The 23,531-nt window shown below is 36.2% G+C and overlaps 1 protein-coding gene across 33 annotated transcripts in view; it reads right to left on the minus strand.

The window, feature by feature from the left end:
• Positions 1 to 23,531, minus strand: part of LOC110482163 (dystonin) — a 283,630-nt gene that overhangs the window by 45,695 nt on the left and 214,404 nt on the right. For 29 of the 33 annotated variants that reach the window (XM_085574701.1, XM_085574705.1, XM_085574681.1 and 26 more), the window contains 12 exons: positions 19,373 to 19,534; positions 18,164 to 18,334; positions 16,748 to 16,914; positions 14,421 to 14,580; positions 13,837 to 14,163; positions 13,578 to 13,662; positions 12,181 to 12,422; positions 11,016 to 11,222; positions 7,125 to 7,244; positions 6,835 to 6,942; positions 4,822 to 5,040; positions 1,644 to 1,847 (listed from right to left, as the gene is read on the minus strand). In XM_085574701.1, the coding sequence (XP_085430827.1) occupies positions 1,644 to 1,847; positions 4,822 to 5,040; positions 6,835 to 6,942; positions 7,125 to 7,244; positions 11,016 to 11,222; positions 12,181 to 12,422; positions 13,578 to 13,662; positions 13,837 to 14,163; positions 14,421 to 14,580; positions 16,748 to 16,914; positions 18,164 to 18,334; positions 19,373 to 19,534 (2,172 nt within the window). The remainder of the gene's footprint in view (positions 1 to 1,643; positions 1,848 to 4,821; positions 5,041 to 6,834; positions 6,943 to 7,124; positions 7,245 to 11,015; positions 11,223 to 12,180; positions 12,423 to 13,577; positions 13,663 to 13,836; positions 14,164 to 14,420; positions 14,581 to 16,747; positions 16,915 to 18,163; positions 18,335 to 19,372; positions 19,535 to 23,531) is intronic. The other 4 variants (XM_085574702.1, XM_085574687.1, XM_085574689.1 and 1 more) reach the window with 1 other exon arrangement.

Consider the following 23,531-nt stretch of genomic DNA (forward strand, 5'->3'; position numbering starts at 1 on the left):
AAGAAAATGCAAGTCACTACAACCTCTCATTCTAGCTTCATACATTATGTCCTTCCTTTGATACACAGTGCAATTTAATATAATTTAAAACCTGAAGAGTTAAATAATTACTCTTCAAGGATGGTCTAGACAAACATTGACGTAAACATCATAGTAGAGAGATCTGATAATACATATTCACATATCTTCATAAAAAATATTTTATATAATTACATTCTATAGGCATTAGAATGCTTTGCTTTGCCATCTGTGTATACATTTAGGTATATAAAATTAACCATTAAGTATTGCATAAATAGTAATTTCTCAACATCTGATTATGTTCTAGGTGTTAGCAAAGAATGCATTTCTAATTCTTGCTTTCTGTACTTAGCCAGTACAACATGCTGATGTCTATCACATACAAAACAGGGACTCTAACACTAAGTATCTTGATTTTCAAATTGGCAGTTCCACATATGGGGAAGACTAAGCATTTATGACAAAGAAAAAGAGAGGATCTAAATAATCAGGCATATTTCAGAGGTGTGAATAAGGAAGGTGTTTAGAATGACTGAAAGTTTACACAGTAAATATATATATAATATAAAACATCTATAACCAGTTCAAAAGTAGGATGATATCTGATGTCATTTAGTTTTGCCTCACATTCTTAAACTCAACTGCAGGGGCTAAGAATATGACATTAATTATAATGACCTGAAAAGATTACTTAAAATGTAGAATTGGTAAGGTCTTCAAGGTGCATTTCTTTATTTAGTATTTAAGACCTAAGCAGAATATAGTACTTAATTTCCAGGGAACAGAGAAAAAAGGGGAATTTCCTATAAAAACAGCAGTATAGAACAAAGCATTTTTATTCAGGTTTTTGTATGGGTTTATGTACAAAGTTTTACTGAGTTCTTTTCTGAATCTGGGGTAGAAGAAAAAGAATCTGTGTGAATTTAAAGACAATTAACCCATATTTAACAGTTATAAGAATTAACCAATACTTAACAGTTGCTAGAACACAACATTTGACAATACTCTACTGAAGTTCATTTCATTGGCTGATGAAGCTAGAATATGCAGCTTTTGTGGACTTGACCTGAGTTTCATACTGATGACATTGTGTGAAATCTAAGTTTCCCGGCAATACTTTTCTGTAACAGTTTCAGCACGTTTGTTACCTTCTTTGGAGTCTGCAGCAAAGAGCCAGTGCCACTACCACTGCTAAACTACCCACTAGTTCCACTGACCACTGTTAACTACAGCTGCTAATTTCTAGAAATAACTATACCCAAGTTAACTGATCAAAATTAATATTTCTTTACAGATGAAGCATCAGCTAGCAACAGACCAGTAAGATAAAACAAAAGTGAAAATAAAATCCCACATTTTTAGACCACTAGTTTTACTTCAAAGTTAAGCAGCTGTAACATTTTTCAGTGGCTGCAAAGTCATAATACTGACCAATATATAAAATTATAACTGCTCGAGATATAGAAAAATCAATACCATTAGCGGTGATATGAACATTCACAGACCATTAGGTTGAAAAATGCAGATGAAACAGTAGTTTAGTCTTGATATAACCATGTAAGATGACAATGTGTATTTTTCCATTGAATGAACCCAATTATACTTTAAACCTTAATTGATACCTGGGTACACTGAGAAATGGCTTCATCCAGTGCCAGTGCTCGCTTTTTGACATCTTCCTTAATTTTACTGTAAAGGGTGTCAGCTGCCACATATTTCTCTTGGATAGAAAAGCCTTCTCCTGGGCTCAGCTCCAGCAACTGAGGCCCAGTTTTGTTCATCTTATCTATATGAGGCTTGTGCTCAGCAATCAGCTCACGCAGTTGCTATAACAAATGAAACAACTTATCAGTTTCTTATGCTTGCACCACCACATTACAACTGTCCACACTTCCAACACATCCAGCTGGCAAGAAATTCCAAACAAATGCCTTTCGTCTTAATGTAAAGCAGAAATAAAGCTAATGACTGCTTTGCCAGTGATCATTCCTACTCCAACACAGAACTATCCAGGCATAAAACATCAGAACTAAAGACACACTGGAAACACTCTGGCAGGACATATGATTACAGGCAGAATGTAAGATGCTAATTATGCATATGATGCTAACAACAGACATTGCCCATCATATTTAGTACCTATAATGACAGAAAGGACAACGATATTCCAGACATGGGTGTAACGCCACCACATATATACTTTTCATGTTGATACTGGTCACATGCTGCAAAGCCTTTCATTGAAGAGCATCACAGAAAGAGGGACCAGCATTGCGAGAAAATTAACTGAAATTATGCTTGATTTAAGAACTGGAAACCAGCACAAGGCAGGGTCAAAAAAATCAGTGAAAAAGGCAAAAGGACAAGCAAGGGTCATCAGTAGAGACCTATCAACCCTGTTTATCCATCTTCACTTCAGGCCACAAGACCCTTCTGTCTTTATAACAGCACTATTATTTAACTTGCACAATGTTTAACAAGTAATTAGTAAGTGCATTATATTTGATCTCGGCTGTCTATTCTCTCTCATCATCCACCCCAGAAGCAAAAACTGTGCAGGGGCTTGTGGAAGTGAAATATCACAAGGTGTCTTCCAAGTTGTCGGAAGATTTCAGATTTTTCTTGCTTGCACCCAATAGAACTGACAAAAGGGAAAGGGTTTTGTTTGTGTGAGTAGCCCCATCCTTTCCTCCATCCCTAAATTTTATTTACTTTCTCATTCCTCTCTTTTCAGAAAAGTCCTAGTCTTGTGAGGCACCGTCCCTCTCAGTGCTGTGAACTCCATGTGTTTCTATCCAATAGCTCCAGTGCAGGAACATGAGAAGTACATCCACTGCTCCTTCCAGCTGAGAGTTTGTTTAAATTAATGAAGACCCAGAAAAGAGCCTGTATCAGTCTCAGTGTAAATAAGTTCTCCTCTCTTTACTACAGTCCTTCCCTTAAAAAGGAATCCAGATGCTGGCTTTCTTCCTTGCTCCTCCCCAGAAGAGGAGACATTGAGGAGACTGAAAGTGACACAACTCTTCAGTCCCCCAGTGACAAAACAAATTAAAATAACCCCCCAACCCCCTAATTGTACTATTTATTTTGAATGTAACTTAATTTCTACACCCTGCCACAAGAAAAAAAAAATGTTGATTAGCTTAGAAGAGGAAAAGGAGATTTTAAGAACAGTCTGAAAATTTTTAGAAAATAATTTTGTATGGTTTACTTTTGAGCACAAAGAGATGACCTGACACAAGGCCACAAGAGTGCACATTTCTGGGTCTAAACCTTATGCTAATACTCTGCCAACAGCTCATTTCAAACCAAACTAACTGCATGTTACTCACATAGAATCAAGTCTAAAGTCTATGAATTCCACAACTTGGAACAAAGATAGTCATCAGTAAATACATCAGAACAGAAACATTAGGTTCTCATTCACATTTGAGAGCTACCTTTTTTCTTCTTCTTCTTTTTAACAGAACAACAAATTATTTGGTCTTCTCCATGATCTACTATTGGATAAACAATTCTAGCAAACAAGTGTTTCAAAGCAGATTACGTGTTAAAACTGCCTGACATTAATCTTCTATTTAACAAACAAATCTCAGCTAATGGCATAGCCTGGGGAAAATGCAAAAATAGAAACTCATCTGAAAGGCTTCTCATAGAAGGAGCATGATTAAAGTACATGAGGAACAATCCTGCAAGTAAAGCAAGCATGATATGGTTCACAGTGACTAATCAAGGTAGTTTGTAAAGCTTATGTTATGTAGCTAGTCTTAACAGAACATGTTTGTTCATTCTGGACCTAATAGGAAGACAAATGAGTGAACCTGGTGTTTACCAGTACATAAGAGTGGCACATTTCATTAGCTGGTCTCAAAGTAAACAAGACTTTGAAGCCAGGGCTCATGCTATCTATCTTGAGTCACTTAATGGAGGCAGCTAAAATTAAAAAAACAAAAAACAAAAAATAAACATTAGTTACTCCATGCTTAGCAGGGAGAAACAGGTATCTCCAGTGGCCATGCAGGTTTTGCATCTGCCAAAACATGCAGGTTCTTAACCTCAGTGGGATGCATCTGATTCCATGTGATACTAGCAGTCACCTATGAAACACCTCAATTTTTATCCAAACTGATTTATAGCCATACAGTGGCCAGTCTACAACATCACCTCTATTTTGTGATGCTATGGTAAACAATTATTTATTTTAATTATTACACAATAAACATTCTTGACATGATAAATTACTATGGGACTGGTAGCCAAGCAATCAATTCTTGGCCCTCTAATTGCTCATCTTCCTTACTCAGCTAAGTTTAGTTTCAATGTTACCAACAAAACAAAAGCCAGATTTTTAATACATGCATAAGATCAGCATATGTCCAGATCTGTACAGACTGTACCCCCCTTTTGTTTCTTGCTCAACATCCCATATCTTTCTGTTTCTGTTTTGGTTTGTTCCAATACTGACATTAATAGGTACTTTTAAATATACACCTTAACTAATAACTAATAACTTTTATGTATTCAGTTCTCTCAATACAATGGCAATCGTTACCCTTTAGCCCTCTTTTATGCTTATACATTACTTGCTACCATCCCCAGAGATCTTGCTTACATGCACAGTTTGGTAAACAGTAGAGAAATTGCTGAAAATGTATATAATTTTTATTATTATTTTAATTTTTTTTTCAACAGAAGAATATCTCTTTCAGTTTTAAGAATTTTGCAGAGTACTCCACAGTTATAAGCAAAACACTTCCTAATATTTAACACTTTATTTTTCAAAACTGGCAAAATGCTTACCCTGTGTTCTTCTTGTTGCTGCTTTAAAGTTTCATATTCAAGGGCTGGTGCAGGAAGCTGAGAGATGATCATTTCTGTTTCAGTTAACCATGGCCAAAGCTCTTCATAAGTCTCCCAGAACTGGTTAACTAGGGACTGAGCCCGTTCCAGCTGGAGGTTTCTCTCTGAGTTCATTTGACAGACTTGATCATATTTCTGTAATAGGCTTTCAATCTTTTTCTGTAAAATAATATTAATTTTAAAAAAGTATGTTTTTCCATGTGTCTCTTACCTTAATTTCCAAACATTCTTTGATAATTTTAGCATCAATTCATGGTGAATAAAATTTCAATTTTGATGTTTCTACAGTATCACTGTTTAAGGTGGACAGAATCAACAATGAGGGATACCAGACTTTGACAGAGTACTTGCAAAATAATTAGAATACATTTAACAATCCTGATATTTACAAATGACACTTTATTCATAGGGCTTCTAGTCAAGCTGCAAATGATTTGACTACAGATCTTAGCCCAACTTCCTTACTGCAGACATCTTCAGTGACACTTGGCAGAAACTAAGTTTTCCACAGCATTTCTGAATCAAAGCAAGAGGAAAAATACACAAAATTTGTTGGATGTTTAATTTAGTTTGGTGTTTTTCCGGGGGGGGGGGGGGGGGGGGAAGGAGGGTTCTTTTCCATTCTGGCAAGATAATAGGATATATTGTTGCGACTGTCATTTACAGACTTGCAACAGAAACTACAAAACACTATTTTCCAGGTTAGCATGCATTACCTAAAGAGAATGTATTACCATTAATAACACAGATAATAGTGATAGAACTATAAGGCTATTTTTAGTAGTAGCATTACTAATTTTAGTAATAACATTACTAGTTTAATGTATTTGGGCATGTAATAATAAATGAAAGTATCAACTAGCTATACTAGCTATATTTTTCCTGTGGAAAACTGCCCATGTTATCATGTTTATGAAATATTATATATGACAATGCACAGAAATCCAAGCCTTGGAAAAACTGCATATAAGCAAGACATTGAATATGAAGAAGCTTTTTTTTTTTCCCTTTTGGCAGAACAAGCTATCCTTTCATTTGTTATGTCTTGCATGTAAATTAAGTACAGAGATGCTATCCAGAGGACAGAACATAACCTTAACACACAGCTATACAGTACTTTTGACAAATAAAAATATTTAGTAGAGACTTACACAAAACTGCTCTGCCTTATGACTACAGCTTCACAGGCAGAACACCTCATGTATTTTAAATTTACTTAAGATCAAATAAAATTTATTCAGAGATCCTGCAGCAGAGCACAATTACTGAAACTTTGTTTTTTATGGATTCAAAGGACTGAATCTACACAATATATCCAGCCTCACTGTAATTTAGCAAAAAATCCCAATCCCACAACTAATCCTTCCTAAATGCCAACATGAAAAATCCTTCTCTACATGTTTGCAGCCCTGACATTGGGCCGTTTGTGTGTAATAAACAAAGTCATAAGAATGCCTTTCATGGGCTGTGACAGGATGCAATAATCTTGGCAAGCAAGGTCTACATGGAAATCAGCAGAAATGAAAGTAAAGGCTGACACTGAGGTGCAGAGCCATTGAATTCAGAACAGAAATGCTCACGCCCACAGCACCACTGACCCAAAAGAACTCGGAAGATAAACTGCCAGACTCCACACATCAACCTAGATGACTAACACCTCTTTACTCCAGTCATCTATAGGCTAAAATACTATTTACTATGGATGAAGATGATAAATGGAGCTCCAAATTAGTGTCAGGCAAAGAAGCAAGTACACAGCTTTTGTTCTTTTAACATCCTGAAGGAAGGAGAGCAAGACACAACAGCATTTCCTCTAGCACTACAATCCTCAGACAGGAAGTGACTGTAATTAATGCTTTTTCATTTGTATTTTTATAAAGACACAATAGGAATCCTTCTACTTGTATATTGTCTGCATATCTACCGCTGTAGCTGCAATTTAAGGAACTTTACCTTCATCATCTGTTTCTCTTCTTCAGTGCATGACTTCATAATCTTATCCCCAGATTTAACAAGTTCATCTATAGTATCTTTGTGCCTTAAAATCTCCATGGTAAAAGCCTTGAAATACAATAAAAGTTGGTAAGAATAATATTTTTTTTTAAAAGTATTTGGAGAAAAAGCTGGTTTTGAAATGCATTCATTATGATTGGATTGAAAATTAAATCATGCCAGTACATTCTCTAGATGGAGAATGTACCGGCCAATAATTAACATGACAGTTGGAAATGCATTTCTTTTACCTTTTGAACTTGCAGCTGAGCAGTGGTCTGGTCTTGCTCAAGCCTAATATCACCCAGAGACATCAGTTTCTTTTCTGTTTCTGCAATCCAGGCAAATTCAGCATCAGCTGCTTGATCAAACTAAGTGAGGGAGACAAGAATTAGTTCAGCAGTTCTACAGATATGAAATTAGAACAACAGTTTCAAAAATTTTAAGGAAAATTAAACAGTGTATTTTTGAATTTTCAGAAAGATAGCTATTAAATTTCCATTGAGATTTTTATAGAAATGAAATACAATGCCCAAAATGGTTCTGAGGAATTTTAATACAAGCAGCTTAATTCATAAGCATGACAAAGCAACAGAAGCAAATACTTTTTTCCAAAGCCTACAGCTCTCTAACAGTTATAAGGGAATAAAAAAGGATTATAATCTCAGAGTTTTAACTAGACTGCTTGTTTTCATTTTATTCTACTTTTAAATGTCTTTTCCATCTCTGTGTTTATTATTACTGCTAGTGTTACAATTATCCTGAGACACAGTTGTTAGATGTTGCCCTATTAATCTGAAGAGCTGCTTTGGTATTAAATGATCAAGGCAAAACAATCACAGTTCAGCAAAGTTAGTGCAAAAACCTCACAGAATTTAGAGAAGACAGGATTTCATCCAGATCTAGGACTCAGATTAAATGCAAAATTCTTTTTTTTTTTTTTTGAGCATTTGGATACAGCCAGTCCTTTTTCTTCTTTCTGACTTTTAGATTAACTTCTGACTACAATAGTCAACATTTAAGTGTTTCAGAAATTTCCTAAAAGCACTAATATAATGAAATTAGTTTCTTACTAATTTGCAAAGAAAGGCATGAAAAGAAGAATGTGGGAATCTAAGTCTTCTGAAATGTGAGAGCAAATTAAAAAAAAAACAAAAAACAAAAGCAATACATTCTCTCTTCAGAACAAGTTTATAGGCACACATTTTAGCACGCACATGTAGCAGTACTCAACCAGGGTAACTTTGAGCCTAAGCCATAGAGAAATATTAGATGGGATGTATCAGATGCACATTGTAGAAATTATATAGAAACATATCTAGAAACTAAATAAGAATTTAGTTGCTAAATTCATTAAAACTCTGCCCCCTTTCCAAAATTACCTGAACTGTAATATAGCCCTGAGTTACTGTGAAAGTTGTCAGGATGTTTAGGTCAGAACCTGCTACTTGTGTTGTTGATGCCACACACTTTCCCCAGAAATCTTCTTCTGAACACTCTCAGTCCCACTTGTCTTTAAAATATGATGTGCCTTTAAACTTAAATATGATGGGTCTTTAAAATATGATGTGCCTTTACACTTGCTTTTATGGCTGTAGTCCATAACAACCCTGCTCCTTAATATAATTGGAATTCACTTTAGTCACTAACACAGGCTTGTCTTAATGGTTCATCATGAGTCCCACAAATTGAAAGAAATAATCCTGAGATTTCATTCTTTGTGAGTCAAGTCTTCTTCAGCATTTATAATCCACTTGTTACGTGAAAGAGCAGAACATTCTTTTTCAGTATATGTCATTTCTCATTTAAAGTTACAGAAAGTAAGATTTGTCCTAAACATTGTGACATCCTACTAGAAAGGTATGTTCTGAAATAATCAGTACTGTAAACACTAGCATGAATCACATGCACCAGGGCTAGTTAAATCCTGGCTTTAGGAAGTACAGTTCACAATCAAGGCCTTCAGATGTCCATCTATTTACGACTGAAAGGGAGAAGATGATTTCAAATGAGTTAGATGCACAAACTAACTGCAGTGTGACTTCCTGATACCAAATATTAATGGGTATGTAAGTAACTAAGGAAATATTTCATGGAAATAACAAAATCAAGGCATGGCACTGAAACTTCTAAGTTGAATAGTAATGAGGAAGGGAAAAACTCTAAACTCAATTTGCTAAAGGTATAGGATTTCCAATTCATGATGCTTAAAAACAACATTAATGAATAAAAAGCATAAAATTGGCACTCTCTGCATCCAAAATTTGAATTGTTTTCTTCCCATTACACATGGCAGTTACTTATGAGCCCTCAGCTACACTTGGAGTCACTATAAAATCATCTACTTAATACCCATCCATTTTAACCAAGCATAGTTCACTGTGGTACATTTTCTTCTGATCAGGAATGATTGACTTCTGAATATGATGATGCTGTGATTTTCTCCATGAATGCTTTCTAAAGCACTCTCTAAGGCTGCTTTAGAGTGAAGAACAGGTAGAATATGACCTTGTGTTTCTATATAGGACTCCTTCACTAGAGGACCTCATCAAGGCCTTCAGTCTTGAGAAATAAAGACTAAACCATGCAGCTGAATTTATTATCAGCCTGAGACCATTTTGCCCAGGTAGTTAAAAACCCTGGACATTGCATTTGTCTATTATTCTTCCAGCTTCCATTCACAATATGAAGCTATTCTGCTTAATCATCTGTGTTTCTTGCTGCATTCCTCAACTTGCTCCAGGAACATCTCACAAGAAACCCACACTTACTCCTACCAAAGCCTTGTATTCTCAGCAGCTTTGTCCTTCAGCCAAAACTTAAGAGTATAGGCACTTCAACAAGTTGCCACAGGGCAAACTTCTTCAAAAATGCTTTTATTTTGCATAGCTGAATGGGAAGTATCTTATCCTTTACTGGAAGCACATTAAGCCACCCAAAATTTATCACAGGGACATGGTGTATAGGAGTTTATTGTGATGATGTGCTGAAGTAGAGGTTAGGGGTATGCAGGATTAGAGTGCAACATGGCCTTGCAACATAAGCTAGTGGAATAAGAGCGCTGGACTTTTCATATCTGGACCTGAAACTGATCAACTTATGCTAGACGATGCAGCATTCTCATGGAATTCAGAAAATCTGAAGGAGAGCCAATAATATAATCTCCTATCTCACTCATTATCACTCATTAAAAAAATAAAATAAAAATCACCCTTCACTTTTGAGGATTAGGTTAATGAGATGAGAAAATATTAATTATCAAAACTCTTAAAAAGAAACTTGTAGTTATTTTTAGGCTCACTTAGAAGAAAATCTGATTTACTGCCTCTTTTAGTCAGCTTTTAGCAAATTTTGAAATTATCACATGCTTTCTCCTTGTCCTCTTACAACTGTTTAAGTGAACTACACAGCAAAAGGAGAAATCTCCAATATTTGTATGCCTGAACTGGAAAACTGTGTTTCCACAATGCATTTATAAGGTGGCTTAAATATGAGACTATTTAGTAACAAAATTAGAGCCCAGTTCTCAAAGTGCATCCACATATACTTCTGTGCATGTATAGAAACTTCCACATGTTAAATAACTCAGGTTTTGCACCCCAGGAACAAAAGTATTGAGGATATTAATAAAAGGATTTAGGATATTAATAAAAATGCAAAATAAAAAATATTTAAATCCTCCCTACTTGTTTAAGCAAACAAGGTCATCCAGCTTTTAATGGTCTAATGTGCAGAGGAGATAAACAATTGGCAGATGCTAAAAGGTATGGCCAACCTAGCAATATCAGTGTCATCTCCAGAAAAGGTGGCTCAAGATCTTGGACCATATTTTACTTAACACATGATGCACAAAAGATGTGGGCCATTCAGTTTTTAAGCAAACTCTGACCTAAGGAGCCACAGGTTACTAACAGCAATTTTAGCTAAAATATTGGTGTTTGCATCAACAAAAAGGGTGACAACTACAGCAAAGTACAGATTAACAGATTTTTGGCATTCATATTTTAACACTGGAATCCCATTTCAAATGGGCCTTTTGCTGCTCAAACATAACAAACTTTTGGCAACATTATTGAAGGACAGCTTTTGTTGAAGTACACACATCCAGAGACTGTTACTGTCCAAAGAACAGTTTTCAGTACCTGCTGGGATCTCAGGAAGGCAGCATCGATCTCATCCACCTTCTGAGAGATCGTGTCACTCACTAATCTGTAACGTTCATTGTCCTCCGTTATCATCTTGTCCAGCCCCTCTCTGGCCCTCCATGGCACCAGCTCCAGGAAGGCACTGCCAACTTCATTCAGTGTGTCCACTAAGCCTTTGTTGTTCTTTGCTTCTTTTTTCAGCTCCTGTAAAAGGCCATTTAAAACAATTAAACCATTTAAACATGGCAGTATATGAATGCAAAATATACAGTTTGCAGTTTTTTCATTCTTTCAAATACTGCATGAAATGCTTTCCACACAAATCAAAGGGATAAATTAGAATACTTATTTTCAGCTAAACTGCATTAGCTTTTTGGTACTGTAAGTTGTTTGTCAAAAAGGTAAGTAATTCTTAAGAAAATTTTCCACAAAATCTAACCTAAATATATTTCTCCATTCAGTATGATTGAAAATTTTCTAAGAATTGTTAGTACTTCGTGAAGCATCAAAAAAAATAAAACTAATGGATGGTTCTGAACTGCAGCTCCATAAGTAATTAAATAATCAGCAAATGAAATCGGCATGCAATATAGCAAAATATGATGAATTAAAATTATTCCTGCAATAATTCTAAATTATTGGATTAAATTTCAAGCACATATTCACATAAAGGAACAAGCTTTTACCTGTATAGAACTTCCCATCTATTAAAGAAATTTAATAGAAATTTTTTAATCTTCTACCGTCAAAATTTTCTATACCATGCAGCTTACAGTGCATTTTTTTTAATAGATCTTGTTAAACAAAATTAGTAATATATGTTTAAAATGCTGACATTTTACAGGATTTTATCCATGCCACAGCTAAAGAACTAAAATAACTTTGTTTGACAGCTTATGAAGTTTCCCAGTCTTAGGTAGCTCCTTGAATAAAACAAAAATGTTGTTCTTCTCTTGTGCTAAAATAAACCTCAGCCCAACTTCATAAGTGATTATAACAGATGACTCTGGAAAAAGTTTGATTCTTAACTACTGTTACACTTATTCAAATGATCTGATGCCAAAATTAGTTATTAAAAAATTTATTTCATATCAAGCATGAATTAACACAAAACCTCACCAAATCACAGAATAGCAAATGATTTCCAGGTTCTAAAACGTACTTTTTGTCTTTCTTGTATTTGGCTTAATTCTTCACCGTTTGGTATTTGAGTTTCATATGAGAGTAACTCCATCTCTACTTCATCAAGCCATTTGCAGAGTTCCTCATGAGTTGAGTGCAGTTGGCCTGCAAGCTGCAGAGCCTGCTCTAAAGTCTTGGATACATCAGAACTTAATTTTGTAATATCTTTGTATCTCGCTTTAATGCCTTCCAGTTTATCTTGAACAATTACAACTTCATCACCTAAAATATGAAAAGAATGTTATCTCCCATAATGACAAATATTAAAAAAAAAAATCAGAACCACCACAACAACAAAAAAACTAAAATCCCAAACTCCACATATTACAGAAACTTCAGTATTTAATTTATAATATAACCCAAGCAAAGTGACAAGGCCAATCCTCAACTGTTGTAAATTATCCTACCATAAATAAAACCCACAGAGGTACAAACTTTACTTCAGTTCAGGATCAGTCCTGCTGTCTTTTTTCTGCTTTACTGAACTATTACAAATTAAGGAGTTAAATCCATTTTTAAACAGAAATGTTCTTATGAAAAAAATCCACCCTTAAATTCACAATACTTCTTATAAAGGCCAAATAAAAGATATAAAAGTGTTACTGAAAATGTAAAGAACAAAAAAAATTCTACATATTAACTAGACTTTCAATTACAGTAGATTTTGACATCACAATTCACCCTCATTGCTGTCCATTTGAAACAAAACTCAAAAGGCTAAAAGAAAAACAATGCATTGAAATTTATTAGCCATAATATTAGAAATGTTCAGATTTCATCACAGAATATGTGTAATCTCAAAGTTTGGAACAGAAAAGGATAATACCACCCTGCACAAACATATGTATATCTCAAAGGGTTCAAGAACTTTGTAAGTACAGGAAAATATGGACAGATGCTGATCTACAGCACAGACACACTGTGTATAACTGGAATGCAACTCTTCCCACAGAATTAGCTCCCATGGCTGAAGCTTTCCCCTTGCAGTAATAGGTAGTCTAATATCTTGTTCATCTGTGGATGCCTGCAGGGAATTTACTGTGTCCACTGCCAAACAGCCCTCCATTATGAGTAATGTCCATAACTCACTATTAGGAATGGAATGCAGGTTCACTAGAATAATTTTCCACTAAAAATAATAAAAGGATTCAAGGGCTAAATTCTCTACAGGCAAAAAAAGGCCTTTTGCTCACTTACATTAAAAGTAAAATTGGCCCCAAAAGATAGCCTAGGTTGACCTCAAGCCTTATTAAAATAAACAACTATGATTGCTTTAACCAGTAAATATGAACCATATTTACAAGCTTCACTTTAATTTTCTTAGGCAAGTACAAGGAAAAAAAGTATGACAAATTATAGTTTTATGGAAGTTCTCACCTGTTGTTTGCTTGAGAAGCTCTAACCCATTCTGTATAGCCAAATCAACATTTTGTTTTCTAAGAAGAATCTCTTCCTGAAGATCCTATGAATAAAGGTCATTTATGTTAGCACAGACCTAAAAAAATATATTATTTTTATTTAGAATAAGCATACTGACATTTTAAACAAAACATATTAATGAAAATAAATGATGTATGGGGATATAAATCAAATTAAAAACATGAATTAAATAAGAAATGAACAGAAATCAAAATACCAGTAATTCAGAGTGCTGTTTCTCAAGCAATTCTGTGTTGCAATCTTGGACTGACAATTTGTTCAGTTTATCATGGATTTCATTCAGCCAGTTCATCAATTCAACTTCGTCCTCCCCAAAAATCTGAGCATTGCTGAAAGCTTGCCGGAGAAGTTCAGATCTGCTGTTGCTCTTCTCTTGAATTTCAATGTATCGTGCCTGAGCAGAATCTAGCTTTTCCTGCACCATATCTTTATCTTCCCTGGAGCTCATAGTCTTTAGAGACTGACCAGCACTAATGGCCTGATGTAAACTCTTATTGTGAGCTAGGACATCATCTTCTAGGGCCTATATTTTATGTTAAATAATGAAGAATAATGGAAAAGAAAATCAGAAAAACGTAAAATAAATTTAAGTGGAACTCAATAAAAATTTAACAAAAAAGGACATATTGCCAACATAAAGGTATAAAACTTAAATTACAAGGGGAAAAAAATGAAACGGTATGGTAAAATGAGTACAGTGCAACAGATTTGCCAGTTTCATTGTGGTTTACAGAAGATCTAAAAAGTATGACCAAAGCAAGTGAGTGGTTTGTATCTTACTTTATGCTGAGAAATCTGCTGCTGCAGTTTGGAGGCCTGTGTTCCAATGGGTTCTGCATTTGCAAGCCTCTTCTCTGTGGTTGTCAGCCACTCCACCAGTGGCTCCAGAGCTTCATGGAACTGCTGCGCTACCACCGAGATGCCTTCCAGCTGACGGTTCCTATCAATGCACCCAGGAATGGTTATCTTTTGTGATGAAGTGAGTGTCAAACAGTTTTAATAAACAAAAAAATCCCTTGAATCCTCTGCAAAACACTCCAGAAATAATTCAATCTCATTGTAGCAACCAGTCACCAAATGAAACAGACATGATACTTAATGAAAAGCAAGGTAAAGTAAAAATCAAATAAAATTACAAACAAACAAATACCTCCAAGGCTAATATACCAGTTTTGAAAATAAAAATAATATAACTTTATTCATATACTGTTTGCTAAAAATAATGTAGCACTCAATTCAGCAAAACATTGTTTGGCTGAATACCCAGTTAAGATGGTTTTCAAGTTTCCAGCTGTCTTAAAGCATAAAGTTACATTCCCTTGACTATTATACATGTTTCAAAGTTAGGCAAAAGCTTTACTGAACCAGAACATACTGTCATGCTTCCTCAGTGTTGTAAAATATCTTTAAACATTTTTTTCAATGATGACAACAGAATTATTTGGTTCTAAATTTGTCTTTCTTGTCCTGGATAATAGCTCTCAATGAAGCTAGTGAGACAACATTAATAAAGCACAGAGACTTGACCCCTAAAAACAGAAAAGCAGTGACTAAAACATTTCTGGTTCAGATTATTACATGTCAGAGAAGACTCTTGATTACAGCAAAGTTTTCTCTACAAGCAGTGCTGAACAGATGTCATTCAAGACTTTTAGATGAGATTTGTTCTATGTGAAAACATCACAGTAATGTCTTTCAAATAAGGATCTCATTCCAGATAAAAGCTACATTTATATGTATTTTCCAAGGCTTATAAACAAAGCAGCTTGACATACTAAGCCATGGAACACTCTGTGAGGTACTCTACATAGTTTTCAGAATCATCCTCAAATTCCTTCTTCATTTCTAGAGACCAGCCAAAGAACAATGGAGACAAGCTTGTAGCTAATAATGGCTTGGGAAGAGCTGAAATTTCATTTGTAATTAGATATCACTAGACTATTATTAAATTAAACATGACATGAACATTTACCCCAGCTAATGAGTCAGATTCCTTCAATAAAAAAGAAGAAAAAAAAAAAAATGAAATAATGGTCTATTAGTGGTTGCCTAATAAAATAATCCTATTATTAGTATGAGGTAACAAAACAGGTTCAGCTAAAGAGAGGCTACCAGAAGGAGCAGAAGACAGCAGAAGTGAGGTTAGCTCAATGCTACTTTAGCTACCAACACAACCATTTGTTCTTCACTGTAAAGTTTCACTGTGCACTCTAAATTTTTCTTCAACTTTCCAAGTCCTCTCTTACTCTCAATTATAGGCCTTTTTCCAAGCTGTCTCATGCAGTCTTCTCTCTGCTCTGAAAAATACTGTCCTTCTCAAATCCTCACCCAGAAAACTTGTTCAGTAACTCTTTCAACACAGATTTCTTCAAAGACACTTTACAGTTCATAACTGTACAGGTATCTTATACATTGACAAGAACTCATAGATGTAAGTCTGTGTTTATACAGATACTGTGTGCATGGATTTTGATTTTGTTCAATTGAAACTTGAAGTGGACCTCAATGCCTTTTGAGAGATAGGGTTTTCTGTGTTGCTAGAATATATATCTGTATCTATATTACGTTAAAGGTCCTTTTTTTCTTGAAAATTAAGAGAGCTCAGTACTTGGCGCACATCTGCAATTTACATTACAATGACCTCTGAGTTGCAGAAACTAATTATGTAGATGATATCCAAAAACAAAAAAAAAGAAAAGGGAAAATAAAAAGAAAGAATTGAGTGTCGCTTTGTAGCAATTCGGAACTTTGAAGTTCCAACAGAATATCATTATTATTTGTTAGGTTTAAAATTTGCACTTGATTCTATTATAAAACTTGTGCTTGCCTCAAAACACTTGCAATTCTAATTAATTAACAGAGATAAAATATTCAGAAGGTGCAGTTAATCCTAGTAGATTGTCACATTTAAAGAGCTTTTGGTCTCTTCAGGTCACTTTTCTCCAGTTTTCCCTCAGAGGACCCATTATATCACCATGAAGACACAAAGACATAATGCAAGCAAAAGCATGATCATACTTTAAAATATGGAGTTCCACATGCTGCTTCTAAACATCTATCACATGCTATATCTACATTTTTCAAGTCCATGAAAGAATTTCAAGTACCTTGTTTCAGCTTTACTGAGCAAGGCATCCCATCGACTGTCCAGGAAACTCAACTGTTTCAAGATTTTCACTCTATCAGCAGGCTCCGCTGACTCCGCAATTTTCTCCCCTTCGCGCTTGATTGCCTCAACAGTCGGCTTGCGGTCATCCAGCAGCCTCTGCAGAAGCTGCAGAGAGAGCAATCAACCAGGTTATCAAGAAATATTGCAATAATGCAAATGTAACAACAGCAGACTTCTTGAAAAGCTGTTAAAAAAAAAACAAACTAAAACTAAACCACAATGCCTGTATTGTGATAAAAATGTGAACAAAGCTAATCAAAGAGGCGCACGTAACACACACATCAACCCCAACCCTGACCAATGCAGGCTCATTTTAGTTTCTCAGTTGCTTTCCTAAGAACACTGGAGTTTCATGAAGCCCAAACAACAACCCTGGTTTCTCTGAGGTAAGGATGTGTGGCAGCCCAAAAAGTGAACGCACAGAGGACAAAGTTCTACATAAAACCCTTGAGGGAATCCAGCTATTTAAAATTAAGTTACATTTTATAGGAACATTATGGGAAAACTGCATGCCCTGCCAGATTTGGCATCACAGAGGTAATTCGGATACACAGAGAGATGGGAAAATGGATACTAAAACTATTGTATAATCAACTCATCACTTATGTGAGATACAATTGAGTTCACCAATCTAGTGTAGTACATTAACTCCTCTGTGAAGAATAAAATGTGCCTCTGTCTGCAATCCTCCCTTCTTCCATTCCCTAGGTGCCTTTGGTAACGTTAACATTTTGCCACTGCAGGTATCCCAGGACAACAACCTGTACTGGCCATAAATTTATATTAAATCCTTGGGTGTTAGTGGGCCACACAGTCCAACTGCATGAATTGTATGTTTTATCAGCTTTTTTCTATAACCACTATTAAAATATGCCAAAGTTGATGACACTGATAAAGTTTCTACATTAGCACAGGCCACTTCCCAATGGGATTCCAACTAATTACCAAAAATGATCACATGAAGATCAAGAGCCAAGTTTTAAGTCCATAATCTGCAATCTTATTTTGGTAGTACTAGAGTGAAAATTTGCTAGGTTTTATTTCCTGCCTTTCAAATGGCCAAATACTGGATTTTCTACTTTATTTTTCCAATGGATCTTTAACATCCTTTCCAGATAATGTTAATAAACTGGAGCTCAGACTGCACAGTATCACTCTGTCTTATATCAAAGATGAGCACGTTTCCTAACCCTGGACATAGTATTGAGTTTTGAACAGATGGCTCCTTTAAACACCTCAGCACACTCCAGTGTAATAAAATACACTTGAACAGATATTATGATTTGCCAAAGACTGGGAATTTATTCTCATTGATCCAGTGGAAGGAGAGAGATTCTGAAACCATTTCACTTACCTTCTGTTCTTGTATTTGAGCCTTGACAACTTTGAATTCAGCAGATGGTGGTTTCTGATTAGCCACAAGATCTTCTGTATCAATGAGCCAGCTAAGCAGAGATTCAAGGGCATCCTGAAATCTCCCACAGTGGAGGAGAGCTTCCTGCAATTGCGCAGCACGCTGGGCAACCTGAAAAAACAGTAGAGGATGTCACCTATTCATTTTATTTCTACGAAATAATTAGTCAAAATCTGTAGAACTCTGTCAATATCACTAATAAATACTCTTGTTTTGTAACTATTCATAACAGCAGAATGTCACAATTCAGCATGAATCTGGATTCATTAACTGGGGCTGGAGACCCATGAATGAACAATGAAAAGAACAGACTAACTCCCAGTAAATCAGCCTGCTCTAGTAATTCCTTACAAGTTACTACTGCTTTATATAGCCACAGTATTATTAAATATACTGACAGGATGTTTGCATTTCAGATGGTCTTTATTTTTCTTATAGAAAGAATGAGCCAGGATTTCAAAGTAGCAGCTGTTAATGAATCCCAATAATGCCATCAGTGAGAAATAAAAATAGGAAAGGAGAAGGTAAATATGTGAACCTCAGGTGTATTTGGTTCTGCTGCATCACTCTTTCAGGAAGAGAGCAGAAGATGAGCACCATTTTTACTCCCCACCCTTTCCATTCCCAACAGCAGCTACTGCTGAAGGAAGACTTCTGAAAAGTACAGAAAAACATCTACAGCCATTTTTTCAAATCAGTTACTTTCTGATGCCTCAAGCAAAACAATCTTTAAAGTGCTGTAAAGTCACACAAAGCTGGGCTATACCATTGCTCTGTGCAGGTACAACAGTGTACATGAGCAAATAGAACAAACTGGAAAAAAACATGCAAACAATGACTGAAAGTGGGAATGGATCTCCAGGGATCCCCTCCAACCCCAACCATTTCATGATTCTGTGAGTCTTTCCTGAATAAAAACCCAGAACAGACCTACAGAAAGTTTGGCAAAACCTTATAAATGACAGCAACGCCTCTGGCTATTAACAATATAAAACTTATCCTTCAAATTACAAAGAAAGTGATTGTGTAAAGCAAATACAATTCATATTCTTAGTGAATATTTAATTTCCTGTATTTTGAAAGACATCAGCAAGCAAATAACCAGAAGGCAGAACACAACAAAAGCAGGATAGTATACAAGATAATAACCTTCTTATTAAGAGTCTTCCATCGGGTGTTGACATCTTCAAGGTCACGTTCAAGGTTTTCTGTGTTGGTACTTTTAGCAGCACTCTGAATAAGGCCCTGACCCAACCAATTTACTTCCTGTTGTTTTACTTGTAAGGGTTCAATTTCTTCTTTCTGGAATACCTGCAGTTGAAACCCAAGATAGACATGAAACATGGTAACTTCTGTCATAAAATGCACATGGTGTTTACATGACAGTATACAACAAAAACATTACTTAAAACTGGTGTCTAGAAGAAAGGAAGCCATTCCTTGTCAGGACCTTCCTAAAAAAGCATTAATAAATCTAAACAGAATAGGCTCAATCTAAACAGAGTAAATTCAATACATCACAGAAGGGGAAATGACATACATTTCCATTAGTAGCTTTAGATAGGAAGGAAAGGGACAGAGAAAAAGAGAAGTGGTGAAAGTTTAGGGGGTTGAAAAAATAAAACTTCTGATATAGAAGGGGAAAAAAAGACTGGACAAACTCATCTGTTTAATTATTTATGTATAAAATATAACAAAAAATGGCACAGACCAAGAGAGACAAGTGGGCATTTTTTCCAAATTAGGACTAAAGCCAAAGTTTTAAGTCAAAGAAACAGTGAAGGAAGATATTTTAAAATCTGTTTAGGAGAATGGTAACAAGTCAGGAAGCACTACAGATGCTGTTGAAACGGTATCCCGGCAGACACCCAGGGAAATGGGCTTTCATTCAAAGGATACTCTTGCTAATTGCCAAGGCTTTACCGTACCCAACTGCACTTTGAGCAGTTTTGTGTTTGCTTTATTTTACTCCTGCAGGTATTTAGGCTTTTCCAGAGCCAGATTATTACCATTAGCAACAGCAATGTAAATCTCCATTTGTATTCAGCAGCATTAAGCTGCACTGACACAAGTGTCAGTGAGATCAGAAAATGGCCCGAAGCCCCTGAATTAATTACACAGGCTAGTGAAAAATAACCAATGAATAAACAATGCTAAAGAATGCTCAACTTTTGACCCTAAATCCTTCAATTTCTATAGCAGCATTCAGTAACAGCTCTGGTGTACACTTTGTGTATTCAAAGCAACCTTTCTCAGCATCCTGAAAAGCAGAGATCACTCTTAATGTACCAGCAGCTCTCCTCTCTTGCACCAAACACACTGTGGCAAGTGATTGCTTTTAAAGCTGCAGACCTCAGGTGGCTGAGCACACTTCCACCAGCTTGACAAGTTAATCTAGCAGCTACTGCAAACACACTAAACATGAGGGACGAAATAAATTAAGCATCCCTAAGAGATTTGTTCCTACAGACAAAAAAAAAAAAAAACAACCAAAAAAAACCACAAAAAACAAAAAAACCCCACAAACAAAAAAAAAAAAAAAAAAAAACACCAAAAACTCCTAAGACTGTGGTTACATGAAAACTGAAAAACTGAGAGTGTGCAATGAGTTGGCTGCTCCTAAAAGAAGGAAAATGCATGTGTTTTTCTTGACTGTAGGGTAAGGAGGAGGCAGAATAATATTTCAACACTGAATCAATAAAAAATTCTTCTTTTATGGGCTATAATCTCATCGTTTGAGAACAACATCCTACCACAGAGAGGACTGATCTACATAATCTGCCCTTTAAAAATGCACACATTCTTTGTGGAGAGAAGCTTAAAATAAATTACAATTATTGCTGAGGCTAAAGTTTACCAGAACAACTTAGCAACAAAGCTTGAAGTATCTCAGATTTCAACCAGAGTGGGAAGAAAAAAATTACAGACCCGACAAACACCCTTTTCCTTATTACAAAGCTTCCCTTGCTCTCCTACCTCATCCACCACTCACAAAGCACTGCAAGGTCCTGTGCTTGTAAAATACTACTGTAACGTCAGATCTGCTTTCTGGCACGCAAATGCAAAAGGCATCTTTCAGAAGAGGCGGTGAGCCTTTAATCTGTCTTCTTTAGAAACCACAACGATCTGATACTGTTGCTTATACCTTGATGAGTAAGGCTGCTCACGAACACATGGCCGTAGCTGCCCCTGAATGGCTTTGCCTGAGACCACAGCCACCGAGCACGGCGGAGGCAATTCCAGGTCGGGAGCAACAGGCAGCAGCTGGGCAGCAACAACCCTGCTCAAAACAGCTGGAGTGACAACCATCCCCTCGGACTTTGCCCCCAGTTCATTTCCCATACTTACTATTTCACCTGTTTTGGACACCCCATGTGTGCTATCCAAGTGGCATCTGCCTAATTAATAGTTTTTTTAAAGTTACATTTTTGCAATGATGGCAAAACTTAGAGTTTGAAACAAATATCTTTATGGTTATACCACAACTATTTCACAAATCTATGGATTTTTTTTCTAGTTACCTTGTTGGACAAGAGGCCATTGCAGACTGTATCCAAGGTCTCTTGGATGCCAGTAGTCCAGATATTGCCTTTATTTCTCTCTGGGAAAACTTTTGGGCAGTTTACAGTACTATCTAATTCAAGCTGTTGAAGAGAAAATCCCATTTCATTTGAGCCTGTACATGCTACACTGCATTCCTCTGTATCAGATAAAATTTCGTATTTTGCAAAATCCAAGTCACTAGTATTTACAGCAGCATTAGTGTAATAAACATCTACATGAAGAGATACATCATCCACATAATCCTCCTCTACTGTTGTGACTTGTGTTTTAGTTTTTTCATGAACTTCATATGCATTTTCCACTTCATTTTTGTCAGGGGTAATACTTCTTTCATCATCTTGAAGAGGATCTTCATGTGACAGAATTTGCTCTTTGAAACCTTGTAAGTGAGAGCATTTCCCCTCCATCTCTTCCTGATCACTCTCACATGTCTGGGCATTGTTTTGTTTTCCTTTTCCAGAGGGTAAAATGTCATGCAAAGCCAGTCTGCAGTTTTGTTTGACAGGGACACTCATGCTTGCAAGGAGTGGGGCTTGCTGCTCTCTGCAAATTGCTGGGATATATGGTCTGAACTGACCTACTACATGGATATCTTCTGCAGAAGACAGACTTTGTATTTGAGTTTCCTCCTCTGCTAACGGTGTATCTTGTTTATCTTCCCTTTCTGCTGGAGGGCTGCATAAACCAGAATCATCCTCTTCCGAGGTAAAAGAATTCGTACCCCATTTGCATTTGCCTAGTCTAGCTGCCTCCGACAGATCAGCAGTTTCATTAAAGGAGCTTTCACTTCTATTAGTGTAATCTGGAAAGCTGGGTGGAACAAGCATTCTCCACGATCGCCTATGCTCCTTCTTTTCGGTGTGAGACTTGGCCTTGGGTAACCCAGCTGTCCGAATTATATCGCTGTTCAGCTTAAGAGCATCAAAGATCATTTTTTCATCTAACTTGTTAGCTTCACGGCTTCGGAGCTCAAAAACACTGGAAGAAGAAAGGGCACCATTGGAGCACAAAGTACTGATGTCCAGTGTTCTGTGACTGTAGGGTAAGGTCCGGTCTGTGAAATGCCTCGATGAGAGGCTGCCCTTGGAGCCTGAATCGATCTGTTCATTCAGCCTCACAGTGTCATAAATAGACCTCTGGGGAACGTAGCAGTCTTCAATATTTAGATCTTCATCTTCTTCCCCTTTGCCAACACATGGAGGATTCTGACGTAGACAGTCTGGCCTGCTAAGTGGCTTCCCCATGTTGAAAGTATTCACACAAGTATACCTACGTTTTCACAGATTCAGGGCAAACATTTAAAAAACACTAGCAATCTGAAGAAATAGTAAACTTGCCCTTAGCATAAGATGCATAGATACGAAAATATACATCATAAGATATGAAGTGACTGAGGTCATTCATAATCAGTGCATGTGTTTAAATTTGACTTTACCTGGATATGAGGTTTTCCACCCCACAAAATATAAAGTGCTTCAGTAAGAAAGTAACAGAAATGTCCCAATGTCACAGAAAAACAAGGTATAGCAGAAACCAGCAGTAGCCAAATATGTCAAATATTCAGTGGAAGGCTTAATTTATTTTTCCAGGTCAGAATCTGTATCTGAAATCTCCCAAATAAGCCTTCAAATGAACAAGTGTTACAGAAGGCAGTACATTATCTTCTGTACATGACTGCTTAACTGTAATCCATTTAGCTGGCTTGCAGGGTCCCATCTCCTTTATAAATAAAACATGGTGTGGC

The sequence above is a fragment of the Lonchura striata genome, chromosome 3 (assembly GCF_050655825.1).
Source record: "Lonchura striata isolate lonStrDom1 chromosome 3, ASM5065582v1, whole genome shotgun sequence".
Taxonomy (NCBI): Eukaryota; Metazoa; Chordata; class Aves; order Passeriformes; family Estrildidae; genus Lonchura; species Lonchura striata.